Source organism: Cyprinodon tularosa, unplaced genomic scaffold (assembly GCF_016077235.1).
Source record: "Cyprinodon tularosa strain WSP-4 unplaced genomic scaffold, ASM1607723v1 ctg277, whole genome shotgun sequence".
In the NCBI taxonomy this organism is placed as follows: Eukaryota; Metazoa; Chordata; class Actinopteri; order Cyprinodontiformes; family Cyprinodontidae; genus Cyprinodon; species Cyprinodon tularosa.
The window spans coordinates 1,005,219-1,021,132 of NW_024038982.1; the positions used below are offsets into that span (position 1 = coordinate 1,005,219).

The 15,914-nt window shown below is 37.5% G+C and overlaps 1 protein-coding gene across 2 annotated transcripts in view; it reads left to right on the forward strand.

Annotated features, from left to right (window-relative positions):
• The window catches only part of atp8b2 (ATPase phospholipid transporting 8B2), a 37,355-nt gene extending 21,487 nt beyond the window's left edge, over window positions 1–15,868 (forward strand). For both annotated transcript variants that reach the window (XM_038290165.1, XM_038290164.1), the window contains 19 exons: window positions 3–199; window positions 1,754–1,874; window positions 2,781–2,868; window positions 2,961–2,995; window positions 3,076–3,235; window positions 3,330–3,518; window positions 4,230–4,345; window positions 4,565–4,729; window positions 4,841–4,952; window positions 5,394–5,499; window positions 6,464–6,674; window positions 6,795–6,978; window positions 9,725–9,948; window positions 10,052–10,135; window positions 10,421–10,666; window positions 10,751–10,889; window positions 13,735–13,865; window positions 14,343–14,891; window positions 14,998–15,868. In XM_038290165.1, coding sequence (XP_038146093.1) covers window positions 3–199; window positions 1,754–1,874; window positions 2,781–2,868; window positions 2,961–2,995; window positions 3,076–3,235; window positions 3,330–3,518; window positions 4,230–4,345; window positions 4,565–4,729; window positions 4,841–4,952; window positions 5,394–5,499; window positions 6,464–6,674; window positions 6,795–6,978; window positions 9,725–9,948; window positions 10,052–10,135; window positions 10,421–10,666; window positions 10,751–10,889; window positions 13,735–13,865; window positions 14,343–14,891; window positions 14,998–15,093 — 3,153 coding nt within the window. In that variant the 3' untranslated portion in view covers window positions 15,094–15,868. The remainder of the gene's footprint in view (window positions 1–2; window positions 200–1,753; window positions 1,875–2,780; window positions 2,869–2,960; window positions 2,996–3,075; window positions 3,236–3,329; window positions 3,519–4,229; window positions 4,346–4,564; window positions 4,730–4,840; window positions 4,953–5,393; window positions 5,500–6,463; window positions 6,675–6,794; window positions 6,979–9,724; window positions 9,949–10,051; window positions 10,136–10,420; window positions 10,667–10,750; window positions 10,890–13,734; window positions 13,866–14,342; window positions 14,892–14,997) is intronic.
• Window positions 15,869–15,914: the final 46 nt, after the last annotated feature.

The window sequence follows — 15,914 nt, forward strand, 5'->3', positions numbered from 1 at the left end:
AGATCTTTGGTTTCCTGGTGTGTATGGGTCTGATCTTGGCTGTGGGCAATGCAGTGTGGGAGCAAGAGGTGGGGTCGTTGTTTCAGAGCTACCTGCCCTGGGACCCTCCTGTGGACAACTTTCTGTTCTCAGCCTTCCTGTCCTTCTGGTCCTACATAATCATTCTTAACACAGTCGTGCCTATTTCGTTATACGTCAGGTAAGGGAAAGTGCAGCATATTACAAAGGTAAATAGGAGTGCATATAAGACACAATACGAAAGTCTGGCATGTGAAGCTATACTCTGACATTAATTCATGCTTACCTGGTAGTATCCTAAGCTTTATAAGTGAAACAATATGTAGAGCTAGCAAATCTCTGGAGTTGAGAGAATATTATATAAATCTCAGGTCTGACTTGCAAATTCCAATCCTGACTAATTACATTTTTTATTAACTGTAATATATTAAATAAACAAATATCCTGCCAGTTCATTCAGTGAGGCAGTATAAGCAATAATGTAAAGTTATTCGATACAGAAATTTTAAAAGTTGATAAAGCTGGTCATGGAGAGAACAGTGCAAGTTTTTCTAACAGTAGCCGTTCCTGATTGGGCAACACCCTGATTATTCCTCTACCACTCCTCTTACCCAAATTTAAAATGGTTTAAATTGATCTAAAGTGACCCTAAGTTCCAGAAAGCTTTGGAAATATCCTTGTTGTCTAATAAATCTTTCAAATTTATTTAAAAAAAAAATCTTTGTTGGGAATAGGCCTATCCAACTTAGGCTTCAATTTCCTAGATATTTGATATGTTTAACTGGAGTGGATTAAATTATTTTAAAGCAATAAAATCACACATTTACTAAGAAACAAATATAAAGCAGCACATATGAGTTATAACCCACCAGCTATCTACAGTGACATTTTTAGAGGGTTTACTCCATCCAAAGAAAAAGCAAAACCAAAAGCAAAGCCCATCTACCGTTCTACTTGTATGTTTAGAGGCTAAGTAAGAAATAGTAAACTGTGCCACCCTGGATGGTTGACCATATCAAAACCTTCCTCTGTTTTTGAGATCCAAGTTTGGAAAATCTAAAAAGAACCCAAATTGACTTTTTTTTAAACCAATATTTTTAAACCAATAAGGTTTCATTGTTTTCATGATTTTGAAAGCTGGTTTATCCGGAGTCTGTTGTGCTACTTGCATGCATGAATCTACGTGCTAGCTGCACACCTGTCCACCTTTTGCGTGTCGACAGACCTACTTAAAGTGTATTACCGCCACCTACAGGCCTGGAGTTATATAACCAAAATTGCATGCCTCTGCGATTTGAGAATTGTGTTTAGTTAAACTGCGATTATATTGCAATTTCAATTAATTACCCAGCCCTAGTTATAAGGCATAAGAGAAAGTTACAGGAATTCATTACAGATTTGTGCATCTGACATTTTTGCCTGACTCAACAAATAGCGCAAAGAGCTGAGCAATCATTATGTTTGAGAAAAAAATATGTGTTTAAGTGCATAGAGTGATGAGAATTGGCTTATGTTGATAGTAGCTACCAGAGAAACAATTAAATTCCCCCAGTTTTATCACTCTACAGATTCAAGTTTCTATTTCTTCCAAAGCAAGCTGAATGCAGCCTTCCCTGAATATATTTTAGGGAAGGCAAAAATAAAACCCATGTAAAACATTTCACAATACAGATGTCTTTACCCGCACTGGTTCCTCTGCATTTCAATGTGTTTTTCTGATCTGCCATTGCATTAGTGTGGAGGTGATCAGGTTGGGCCACAGCTACTTCATCAACTGGGACCGGCAGATGTTTTGCTCACAGTGCAACACAGCAGCTGAGGCCAGGACCACCACTCTGAATGAAGAGCTAGGACAGGTGGGCTCATCGGAGGACCTCTAATGTTTCATAACTCCTAATCTCTCTGGCTCAATGTTTTGTGAGGCTTGGGAAAGAATTTCAAGCTAAACTAATTGCAATTGTTCCATCTTGGAGGAGTCCAGAAGTAATAGTGAAATTTTAGTGATGTTTTAATGCATTGTTCACAATTAATGACAGGAAGAAAATTATAATCAGTTATGTGTAGCTCCATTTACAAGAAGTTACAATGTACATGACCCCAATTTACCCATTGTTAATTTGTATTAAAATATCTAGGGGTGTCCCGATCTGATATTGATATCAGTCTGATATTGGCGAAAGCATAATAATAGATTATATCAGCCTGCACCGAAAATCTACAATATTAGCAAGCAGATAAAAACGCTCCATTTCTGCCTAAACTTTATGTAACCCATTGGTCATTAATGAATGACCAATGGGTTATTTGTTCTTATACCTATTTTTGTTGACTATTTTTCTCTGTTTGAGTAATATTACTTGACATTGAGATCATGCAAACTCCATATGGAGAGAGCTCAGGGATTCAAACCTGGGTCCTTCTTACTACAACACTTTGGTGAAACCATACAGGCCGCATTAAAATAATGATCCTCTTAAAAAAGTCTAAAGGACAATATTCTTCACGGATCACAGTTTGTGCCAATTCTGGTAATTCACTTAAACAGAAATTGTTCTTAACATTTATCATAACTTTTTAGTAATTTTAGTAATTCCAAAGTCTAGAGAACAGCTTTTAAAAAGCATGCATTAATCCTTGGGGATCTACATACTAGTTAGAGCTAAAGCAGATCCACTTCCTGAACCTTTTTGTCATAAAATCCTTGTTTGTTTGCGACACAATGACATTTTGTAACTTCAACTCATATTTTGTTTTTGTTTCAGGTTGAATACATCTTCAGTGATAAAACTGGAACTCTAACTCAGAACATTATGAGCTTTAATAAGTGCTCAATCTATGGTCAAACTTATGGTAAGAGAGCAAACACAAACAAACCATGCAAAAAGTTTCATATCTGTAAAAGTTTTCACTATTTTAATCATTCTTATCATTTTTTCTGCCAGGTGAAGTCATGGATACATTAGGAAAAAAGCCAAAGGTAGATTATTTTTTTTTTATTATTGTTTTTTTGAAAAGTAAAATGTCTTCTAACATCCATATATAATTCTTTCTCGTTAGAGGCTGGATTTCACTCCTTTTAACCCGCTGGCAGACCCGGATTTTAGTTTCTACGACGAAAAGCTGCTGGAGTCGGTGAAAGTGGGGGATTCACACACTCATGAGTTTTTCCGCCTGCTTTCTCTCTGTCACACAGTTATGAGTGAGGAGAAAAGTGAAGGTGAGCAGGAGGAGGGGAAACAATAACAGCAATTATTTCTTCATTATTGCCTTTGTTTTTTTTTTTATTATAAATTATTCATCTGTTTGCCCAGGGGAGCTGGTCTATAAGGCTCAGTCTCCAGATGAGGGCGCTCTGGTGACAGCAGCTCGAAACTTTGGATTTGTGTTTCGCTCTCGAACACCTGGGACGATCACTACAACTGAGATGGGTAGAACCGTCGTCTACTCGCTGCTTGCCATACTGGACTTCAACAACATTCGCAAGAGGATGTCTGTCATAGGTGAGCAGGTACACTGTATTTTTAGTAACACATTACATTACTGTCAAGAAGACATTTGATATACTTTATAAAGAGGACTTGTGTTAAAGTAGATCTGCAAACTAAAGAGGCATCATTTTTCTTTTTCTTTTTAGCCTTTGCCTTTTTTTTAAAAACACATCTAACAAAAGGGATTTCTGCTTGAGAAAAACAAAATATTTTATTTTCAGTGGTGTAAAAAAAGGAATGATCCTCTTACTGTTGTTCTTCTGTTGTGTTTTGTTTTTTTCACACACTAAAATGATTTATCCCAGTAAAATGTTCTCAGATAAAGATTTTTCAGGCACTACTGACTTTATTGACAAGTTAACAGACAGGAAATGGGAAAGACCTTTAGCAAAGTATTCAAGGTTGCACCGTATTCTCTGTATATAGAGCCCGATCTTCTGCTACACTACATCACACATCATCACCCCCACCCATTTCTTCTCTTTTATGCCAGACCAACATAATGTAATTACATACCAAAAAAGAACTATTAAATCTAAATGATTTTATATATTAAAGAAAAATAATTGACCCTTACCCAAGCTGGAAAATGACACATTGATTATCCCTCTGTTAAAACATGCAGAATCCCACTAAGGTGGCCACAAGCAATTATATGGGTATCTGTTGGAAGAGTTGTTTATGTCGTGGTTAATTTAAAATATTTTCCTGGTTTGAATTCAGTGCGTAACCCAGAAGGAAAGATCCGTCTGTACTGTAAAGGAGCTGACACAGTGCTGTTAGAGAGGCTCCACTCCTGCAACCAGGAACTGATAAGCATCACCTCAGACCACCTTAATGTAAGTAAATGCTTTTGTTTATAAACATAGTAATGGTGCTGCAGTGCCACCTAGTGCTTTCTGACTTAAAGTGAGCTTTTTTGTTTTTATTGAGTCTCACAGTGTTAGAAACAGTTAAAAATATGAAGTTTGATGTTCTTTAAGATATTAACATACAAGCAGATGATATGTTGACAAGTTTCTGAATGTGTATTTGTGGGTGTTTCTTTTATTTTTCAGGAGTATGCAGCTGATGGGTTACGGACACTCGCCCTTGCCTATAGGGAGCTCTCTGAGGACGAGTGGGAGGCCTGGTCAGAGAGTCACCGCCGTGCAGATAAGGCCACTGACTGTAGGGAGGACAGGCTGGCTGCAGCATATGACAAGATAGAGCAAGATATGATGGTTGGTCAATTACTCATACGCCCATACATTTCAGTGCAAAACCATGCTTAGAATACAAATTTTTGTATGTAACTCAATTTCATACCGTACTTTTTATCTCTGTGTATCTAGCTCCTAGGTGCCACAGCTATAGAGGACAAACTGCAGGAAGGAGTCCAAGAGACTATAGCTCTCCTTTCTCTAGCCAACATCAAAATATGGGTTTTAACTGGAGACAAGCAGGGTGAGATGCACCTACTTTAGACCAGCTTTTAGGTTAATTTGCATAACTGTACTCTGAGAAGCAGCAGATAGAGACTCCAACCTTTCATAATGTCTTCAATCTCACCTATTCATCTGTACCTTTGAGCCCTCAGAATATAATATGACGAACTGTGCTTACTGTCCTTTGGCTTAATAAAATACAATACATGAGCCAAAATAATCTGCCACAATAACTGCAGCATTTCAACTGAGTGAGGCAAAAATAAAAATTAAAGGAATGATTGTCGCTCACATAGTTAGGATAGAATATAATTGAATATAAAATCCCTTTATTGTCCCACAGTGGGGAAATTCTGGAAGTTTGGTGCAGTAGGAAATATTAAGGGTTTAGTCCATGAAATAATTAAAACTAAAGAAATTGTGCAGTATGTTCTCATCCCCTTCTTTTTCTTTCAAACAGAAACAGCGGTCAACATAGGCTACTCCTGCAAAATGCTGACAGATGACATGACTGAGGTGTTCATCATCAGTGGACACACTGTTCAGAGTGTTCGGCAGGAACTCAGGTCAGTCGTTGTGTTAAGACTTTAAAAAACAGCCGGTTCCTCCTGAAAAAAATGACAGACATTAATATTGGTTTAGTAAAGTTATGTTTTTCTTTTGATTCGCCAAAGGTAGCTCTCCTTTGTTGATCTTAATTTATCTTTGCTTTTGTTTTCCTTCTTGCTTCAGCTGCCATATTTTTGATTATGTTAGTTCAGCTTAGCCTACTTAAGCTTTACCTGGTCTTAGTTTAGTTGAGCTTACTTTAAATTGGCTTGGTTCAGTTTAGGTCAACTTAGTTTCTTCTAATGTAGTGTAGATTAGGTTTTATAAACATAGATGAGCGTAAACTGTTGACCCAGTCTGCATTTGGTGTTTTAATGGCAGGCTTTTCTCTGAATGGGGGCAGACGGCTGCCATATGGAAGGGTGTATTTGTTTTTTTTTACATCTTAGATATTAGCAATTCTACTGGCTTTAATGTGGGTTTGTGAGTTAAACCCAGGGAATGGGGTTGTCTGTTCTGTCTCAGCTGCTGTTCTGCTGTACCTTCAGTTTATCCAGATATAGTCCATGAGATTCTTGTAAACCTCTACAGGTTGGAGAGGGGAGGATGTGGGTTTAATAAGCACAGAACGATCCTCTTCTTACAGATGTTCGATCTGGAATTTAAATTGGCTTTTATTAAATCATTACTTGGTTGAACATTTCACCCACAGGATGAACTTTTTTTTTTTGTTAAAAAGCTTAATTTTTAGACTTTCACTAATTTTACATCAAGTGACGAAAGTAGATAAACAAACAAAAAAAACAGAGATAAAAAAAAACTATATATAGAAGATTACAGCATCTTCAAAGTCAGGCTTTTTAATCAAAATCTGACAGGATCTAACCTAACCCATCATCCAATAACTGACATCATTCTATAACATTCTAACAATTAAAAATGTATCCTTTGCTAAATTGTCTGTTATTTCCTACTGTTTAGGAGGGCGAGGGAGAGGATGATTGAGCTGTCGCGTGCTAAAGATGAAGGGACAAAGGGCTGGGCTGAGGCACGCTTTATGGGTAACGGGCTGAAAGATGGGCAAGAAGAAGATGGTAGAACAGGAGGAGGATCGAAACAGCTGCATTCTCCCTGTGGCGACATGGACAACATTTCAGGGGAGTTTGCCCTCATTATCAGTGGCCATAGTTTGGTAAGAAAAACAACCCTAACACAGAGCAAACAGATTAGAAGGAAATAGCGAAGATTTTCATTTTGCATCATTTATTTATTTCCCTTAAACTGCTAATCGCCTTTTTTTCTGCTCTAACAGGCCCATGCACTGGAAGCAGACATGGAGTCAGAGTTTGTGTTGACGGCGTGTGCATGCAAGGCAGTTATCTGCTGCAGAGTCACACCGCTGCAGAAAGCTCAGGTGGTGGAGCTTATCAAGAAACATAAGAATGCCGTCACTTTGGCTATTGGAGATGGCGCCAACGATGTCAGCATGATTAAAAGTGAGTTGTACAGAACGGATCAATTTGGAAGGAGTGGGGGAGGTCGTGTAACAGGATTAGCGCAGAGACGGAAATAAGAGAGCAGTCAGGTTCAGTCATGTGACATCCCTGTCCACCTTTAAACAGCGGAAATTCTCAGCAGAAGCTGTTGTAACAGTTGTTTACCTACATGGTGTTACAAGCTTTGACAAAGTGTGTGTTGAAACGTGTGTTGCGTTGGTTCCAATCCCTCCATAAGGTCAGACATTGGTTTCAAACGTCTAGATTAGGTTTAACAATGTTTTGAGGGGTGCTGAAGTGAAACGCCCTGTTAAACGTAAAAAACTTTGAAATACATTTTTGAAAACAAAATAAAGGTACTGAGGTATCTTGGATGCAATTTGTCTTTTTAATTCCATAGAAGTTAATGGTGAAACAGGTCATGTTCTACTTAACTCAGGATGATTTCTATATATCTTGTGGCTTTCACCACTTGTGTTTTTGTCTGTCTTTATGTGCATGAAATGCATTTATGCAAGCCTAAAGCAGAACTGGAATCAGTGCAATAATGACGGGTGTGGTTTCTTCTCATCCTGTGACTGCTAATGTCAAATTTTCCGAAAAATTTGAACTGATGAGACGAAAAAGTTCAATGAGGCTTTTAATTTGCACTTTGAAGCAGCTGTTCATGCTTTCAGGAAAGAGCAACAAACTCCATGACTTCAGCTAGAATGTATTTTTATCAGTCAAAATTAGGATTCCAATTAGCGGTGTAAGAAAAACTGTATTCTGTCAAATATTGCAGTATTTCATTAGAAAATATTTGTATCGAATAATAATACCAATAGCCTTTTATTTTCATTAGATGATACTGGTATGGATTTAAGCAGAGCAACAACAAGATCTCATGAGGTTCTTCGGAGCTTTGTTATTTAAAAAAATCCCAATATATAGTCTTTGATAATGTATTGGGATAAATAGTATTGTGGCATATGTATAGTAGTGTGTTTTATATCACTAAATTGTTGCCAATTAACACCTCTAATTCAATAGACAATGGTGAATGTTAATCTCTCTAATCTTATAGAGAAAAAAAAGCTGGTAGAAATTTGGAAAAGAGAGGCCTGGTTAATCTAGATGCCAGATGACATCTTTTACAAGATTATTTATGATACGTATTCAAAAGGAACATCTCTCGAAATCACAAAACTTTGATTCAAAGTTTGAAAATTGCAACAGGTGCTAAATTCATAGATCTGTTTAAAGGTGTACAAACTCAGCAGCATGAATACAATTTAAAGTTGCCCTTTTATTAATGTAATAAAAACGTAATGATTGTGTAAAATATAAATTGAATGCAAACATTTTGAAACGTTTAATTTTTCATATACAGATAAATATAACCTATATCTAACAGCTCAAATACATTTTATGTTTTAGATTTTGAACCTTTGGGTTCTCATTTTAATTTTTCTGAAAAATCATAAATATTTAGGCCTGGCAAATATTTTATGTTTTATTGAAAAAGAAAGTTTACAGACAATCTTGATCTTACGAATATTTTTTTATAATTCCAGCGTTTTTCAACCCAGTTTTGAAATATATAATGATAAACACAAGTTATTCACTCCTTTTAGTAGATTGAACAGCCTTTACTTAATATATGGCAATAACACTTACCAGGGTTATTTCTTTAGCCATAGTCAGGCTGGTGCAACACCTACAGAACTGGTTCTTGAAAGAAGTATATAAAAGAGATTAGCAGTTTTTTCTCTCTTGATCGCCTAAATATTAAACACATATGGCCTTCAGTGGGGCCATTATCACATCATATGGGCTTATAATACAAAACACACAGATAACCTCCAGAACTGCCTTATAATACTATGAAAGTCTGAACTTGATTTGAAAAAATACATAAACTAAAATGTTAAAATATGAAAAGAAAATATTTTTGGGACAAGGAGATATTTACATCCTATTTGAACAGATAGAAATAAAAGGGGCTATGAGAGAAAAATATTCAAAGAAGGTCACCTTCAGCCCTGCATACAGGCTCAAACATATGCATACAGCACATTAACAAATTTCTATTAGTAATAACCTGTGGGGAAAAAAATATTTTCTGCCCATTAACAGTATCTGGTATAAGACTAGCTTGATATCTGAGCTCTGCTTCTGGCTTGTCTTGATGCCAAAAAAGAGCCCAACCGATTTTACGTTCACAAGTGGAGCAGTACGGCTATCGCCATAGTGTTCCGCTTGATTTATGCATATAAATAGCTTTATTATAATTCATGCAGGGAGTATTACAGATTATATAGACACTGCAATGTAAGTAGAACAGGGGAGGAAGAAGCGAAAAAAGGAGAAAAGATTAAAGAAAGAGAAGATAAAAGGGAGATTGCGATAAAACATGTTCAACCTGCTTCATCACCTGTAAAGAGATGTGAAAAGAACAGCACAAACCTCTGCATGATGCACCCAATGGTTAAGAGTTCAAACAAACAGTAAAGAGTTGAAAAAAAAACACTAGTTCCCTCAAACATTTTTCTTACCAAAGTTGCCAAATTATTTTTTTTTCTCCAACTTCAAAACCATCTGTTGTACATGGCTGCTAATTGAATTCATACTTACAGTAAGGGTGTCTGTTTTGGAGGACCTTATTATTTCAGAGCGTTAATTCAGTAAGATTTAATAGAAGGAAATATTGAATATAGATAAATATAGAATTTGAATTTCATCTCTTTCATCTTTTTTTCTACAGGTGCTCATATTGGAGTTGGTATCTCGGGCCAGGAGGGGATCCAGGCGGTGTTAGCCAGCGACTACTCTTTCGCCCAGTTCCGCTTCCTGCAGCGCCTCCTGCTGGTCCACGGGCGCTGGTCCTACCTGCGCATGTGCCGTTTCCTCTGCTACTTCTTCTACAAGAACTTTGCCTTCACCATGGTGCACTTCTGGTTCGGCTTCTTCTGTGGATTCTCAGCCCAGGTTGGAGCAGAACATCAAGTAGAGAATGATGGTTGCTGAGAGGGGATGAGCATGTACAGATGTTTCCTAATGTGTGTTTGTCTGCTGTCCTCTTCTGCTGCAGACGGTGTATGATCAGTACTTCATCACACTCTACAACATTGTGTACACCTCCCTCCCCGTGCTGGCCATGGGGGTTTTTGACCAGGTCTTTTTGATTATTATTTTGCATTCTGACACTTAACACACAATTTCATCATTATGTGGGTTAGGGACAAACTAGCACAGATTTTTCCACATAAACCGTTATTTCATTTTTTAATGTTCCCACAAATTATTGTCTCCCATCGTGAGTAATTTTGTTCCGCTTTAGCTCAATAGTTGCTTATGTTTGCAGTTAGCTGAAAACCACCAAGCCATTGATTCTGCCGTTGACTTGTCCAAAGTCTTATTTTTAGCAAATAACATCTCTCATTTCCCCTTTTTATGCCAGGATGTTCCAGATCACAGAAGTCTGGAGTATCCGAAGTTGTATGAGCCCGGGCAGCTCAACCTCCTATTTAACAAGAAGGAGTTTTTCATCTGCATCGCCCAGGGCATCTACACTTCAGTGGTGCTTTTTTTCGTGCCCTACGCCGTTCTGTCCAATGCCACACAGATCAACGGCGTGCCCCTCGCCGACTACCAGACATTTGCAGTCACGACGGCGACAGCCCTTGTTATTGTTGTCAGTGTGCAGGTGAGAGAGTTTTTACCAGAGTTTGCTTCTTTAAAGTTTTGCAAATTTCCTTATGGTAATTAACCATGGCGCCTTTATTTGCAGATTGCTCTAGATACAGGCTTCTGGACCATTTTTAACCACATGTTCGTTTGGGGCTCTGTGGGTTCCTATTTCACCATCATGTTCGCGCTGCACAGTCAGACACTCTTCAGGATCTTTCCCAACCAGTTCCACTTCGTAGGTTGGTCCCCTGCTTCTGTCTTTACCCCCCAGCTTAGGAAACTCTGTAAAAATATTCACACCCTTTAAATTTTTACACATTCCGTCACAGAACAGCCACAAACGTCAGTGTCTTTAATTTTGTTTTTTGTGTCATAGACCACATTAAAAGTAGTTTATCTAAGTGGGTCTGAAATAAAATGAGAAAATAGTCCAGGTAAACTCAGATTGGAAAGAGAAAATCTGTGAAAATCCATTTAAAGTTTAGGTTTAGGTCTAGTGGTTGAGCCATTCTAAATCAGGCGTATTCTTAACTATGTTAACTGATGATAATTATGTTTAGGGTAGAGATTCACCAATCCAGCTTTTTTCCAGTCCAATACGATACCAATACCTGGACTGAGCATATCTGCCAATTCATCTGTTGAACTAATGAACCATATATCTTGCCATGTGAGTGAAGGCTTTAGCATTGGTGTATTGTAGATATTGTTAAAAAAAAAAAAAAAAGGTAACAAATTATTACAAATATAAATGTTTGACTATATTATGTATTAAGAAATAAGGAGCAATAAGAAAACAACAGCTCCATGTAAAGTGGACTGGAATGAATATCAGTTATCAAATCACCGATATCTGATCCAGCTAATTAATCCATATAGGAGCCGATATCCGATCCAGGTAATCGGATCGGTGCATCCTTAGGGTTGTGGTCCTGGTCTATAGCAGCCTGTAACACGTATTGTTCCAAGATTGTCCTGTAGTTAGCTCCATCCATCTTCCCATCAATCTCTTATCACCTTTAAATCTCTCACTGAGTAAAAATATTTGCACACAATGCTTAATACCTGGAGATAGAGATTTATGTCTCATCTGGTCTCTTTGTGCTGGGTCCATTGCATGGCTTTGGGTTAACTGAAAACAGGATTTATTACGGCCTTCTTTCATAAAGGTCAGATCTGGAAAAATACACAATAGTAGGGCTGGGCAATGTGGCTTAAAAATCTAATATCAGATTTTTCTTCCTAACAAAGCCAATCAATTGATTTTTTTTTCTTCCTTTAACATTCATAATAAAAAAAACACATTATTTAAAAAAAAAAAAACTACCTTTTTGTTTCAATCATCCACTTTTGGGGATGACCTTAACTTAAAGGGTTTTGAAATTCAAGCTGTGAAACAATCTTGTAAAACGATGTTTCACAACAAAAGAAAGGAAATATATCAAGTTAAATGATAGCAGCAGGTGGTGTTATACAGTCAGCTAGTTTATCAGTAATGAGTGCACCTCTAAGAACAAAAGCTGCTGAACTGATGTCAATCTGAGCTATGAAAGTCCATTATGTGCATAGATAAAGAAAAAACTTTATTTATTTTTTTTTTCAAAAATTAAATCTTTATAACCAGAAAATATAATTGATTGATTGATTGGCCTAATTAATAGTTGTCCTTTCAACAGATTCTTCCACCTATGGGTCCCCCCAGCTCATTCAGACTAACCATAGGTTTTTGCTTCTATTAAGTAATGCTCTGCTTGGTTTCCGTTTTTTTTTATTATAGCTGAGCAGTGCTCTATGAGATATGAGCTAATTATGCTTTGAACTTCTCTCGAAGCTGTCTGCTGTGTTTATTGGTCTTCATTAGTTTTCTTCACTGTCATCTTAAAAGCTGGCTGCCTGTTTCCTGGATGGGGCCGCCTGTGGAGCTGGTTGAGAGTTACCTTTTGTATTTCTGCTTCTTTCTGCATGCCTGCTTCTGTCTCCTTGAACCCCAGTCAGCCTCGGCAGATGGCCGCTCACACTGAGCCTGGTTCTGCTCGATGTAATCATCTGGTTTTCCTTAGATAGAAAACTTTGAACTTCTCTGACTGTATGATCTGGTTTAATTGTCTCTGCAAAGTGCATTGAGATGACATGTTGTGAATTGGTGCTATATAAGTAAACTGAACTGAATTTAATTTAGTAAAAAAAATGTCTGAGGCCTTCAAAAAACAGCTGCCTTTATATAACGATGTGGACCCACACCCTATTGACCTCAGTGCAGGGAAGTAAAGCTGATTGAAGATAGTTTTTTTTCTCTTCCCTCGGTTTCATTAGGACTTTAAAACAAAGCAGTATAAAAAATGAGAACATCGTGAAGAGTTCTCTTATTTTACACAAGTAAATCTTTTCTATTATTGGACAAGAGATAAAAAAAGGGGAAGAAAAAAGGCTGTAAGATATAACCTGAATTCAAAAGTTAAAAGATATGGTAGTTTAGAGTTTAGAGTCTTTTCTGTAAAGAAATTACAAAAATCTAGGTCAATTTGCATTAATGAAAATCAATTGTTGGGTGTACACAACAAAGGAAGTGCAAATTCAAATAATTATCCTAAAAAACACATAAGCAGCAGTCAGCTTATTGGGGTGCCTGCTAGTGCATGTTGTCTTTACTAGTATTTAAAAGTCTGTGCAATTGGAGCCAGATTTTAATTTATTACAGCCAATGCATATAATTTTCCAATATACACCAGTCAGGTTGGCACATGGCACCACTTTCTTTTGGTTTATCACAGAGAATCCCAATGAAATACACTGATGCTTGTAGTTGTTACTTTCCAAAATGCATTTGTAAAGCACTCTAATTAAACAGCTACTTGTTTTCCTCTCAGGGGAAATTACTATTTATGTTTTTTGGATATGCATCATCTAATACGTGTTAAATTGTGTCTTTATATATGGTGTTTATTCATAAAACAGCACCACTTAGGATTTTAAGAAATACATTTCTTGAAGAATCATTCCCACTAGTGATTTTATTGAACATGCACTAAATTTGAAAGATGCATGCTCATATTTGTCTCTGTACATTTTTTTTTCTAAATGCAGGTAGTGCGCAGAACACACTATTGCAGCCAGTTGTGTGGTTAACTATTGCACTAGCAACTGCAATATGCGTAGTTCCAGTTTTGGCATTCCGCTTCCTCAAGCTGGACCTCAAGCCTCAGCTGTCAGACACGGTAAGAAAGCATAAAATGTACAAAATTGTTTTTATCCACATTACAGGATGTGCTATTGTCCTCCCAGAATGTTAGTTTTAAAGCGGGTATAGGCAATTATTAATTCCGCTGGTTAAAAAAAACATTCATGCACTCTGAATTATTGACTTAAACAGTATCCATTAATGATGACTTAAAGCTGAGTCTGAGGTGGCGTCAGTCGGCCAAGCAAAACCACTTTTCAAGGTGATGAGAAGAAGTTCCTCTTTAATTTAAAATCTAACAAAGTTTGTAGTTTCGCTGAGATAATGACTAATACTTCTAAATCCAGAGTTCAGCATGTGGATTCCCCACTGAATAAAACTGGAACTGAAAGCAAAACCAAAGACCAGCACAGAAAATTTATGAAATACTCTATATTAAACACCACATATTTTAAGTTTGATGATATGGTATATGTCACAACAATTAAAAGACATGTTAATCTTCCATTTCTAGGTGCGTTATACCCAATTGGTGAGGCAGAAAAGGCGTAAACCTGGAGGTCGCAGCATGGGAGGAGCCTGGCGTGGCACAGGCAGCGTCTCTGAGGGCCGCCTTGGCGCCCGAGGTGGTTCAAGGAGGTCAGGCTACGCCTTCTCCCACCAGGAAGGCTTTGGAGAGCTGATCACCTCTGGAAAAAACATGAGGCTTTCCTCCTTGGCCTTAGCCAATTTTGCCTCCAAACACAGCTCTAGCTGGATCGAAACTCTTCGGAGGAAGAAGAATACTCACACTCCGCCAAACACCTCTGGGGAGTGCAGCCCAGCACCCAGTAACATGTCTGGGACGGGTCCAGCTCTATCAAACTCTTCCTCTGTTTTGGGGGGCTCACAAGAAACGTCAATCGAGGAGGAAAGCAACACAGCAGTTGAGCTGTCTTCATCATCACATCCAGCGACCTTGGAAGTGAATGAATCCAGGGACTCTGCTCCCGACAGCTCTACTTCTGCTGCAGCAACAACAGACTCATCCGGAGGCTGGACTCTCTCTCTAGAGACTGTGCAGGTCAGCTACTACTTTCTTTTTCTTGTACATGAACATGGAAAAAAAGAACTATTTGTTTTTGAACACCTACATACATTTACTCTTATTTCCTTTCCCTTCTCCATAGGAGACTCCTTTTGATCAAAGGGGCTTTGCCAGGGCCTCCTACAGCTCAGACCCGCCGTGTGATGCCAGAGAACTCCCCCACCCCCACACTAAATAAAACTCATGCATAAATAGTTGCATGGTGTTTTTTTTTTCTGGATCCATGCAATTACTGATAGATATAGAAACATAACCACAGAGTTCTTGTCTCAAAATATCACACAAGAGGAAGCGACTTATTCTAATGATCTTGCCCTTCCCATCAGTAATTCTGTGATTTTTATAATAAAATTTGAAATGTTTAATATGTTCCAGAAGCAGATGGTGGTAAACCAAGCTATTAATCACGTTTCTCGGACATTTTGCACATGCTTTACATTTAAAGATGACTCGCTGAATGAATGAGAGACAGAAAAGGTGCTGGCATTACAATCGATGAAAGCCTTCTCTGTTCAAAAATGTGTTCTTAATAGTTCTCAGTGAGAACGGTATTTCTTTTAGACAAAAGTCTGTTTTAACATTTGTTATTTTTTCATACTGAGCTGCTGTCTTACTAATTTGTACCTATTTTTTTGCATCATATTGATGTGTTATAAAGGCCTGGTTGAGTTGCACCTTCAAATAAGCATTTAGTGCTTTTGATTTTACAGTTAGGCCTTGGTTTTGATAAAGGCTCCTTCTTTTCTTCTTTTGATGTCCCTCTTTAAATAGCTGAATGAATAAGGCAAACTTACTGTTTACTTTAGGTCAGACCTGGGCAGAGTGCAAAGAGGCTGTGTGGAGGTGCAAGAATAGATGAAGTCGTTTTAACTTTCTTCCAACTTTCTGTTGTAAATATACACTCTTGTGATTTTTTTTTCTTGTTTTTACTTATAAATAAAAAATTATAAAAAGTTTATGGATAGTCTTGTCTATTTTCCTTCCCTTTTTGACTGGTCA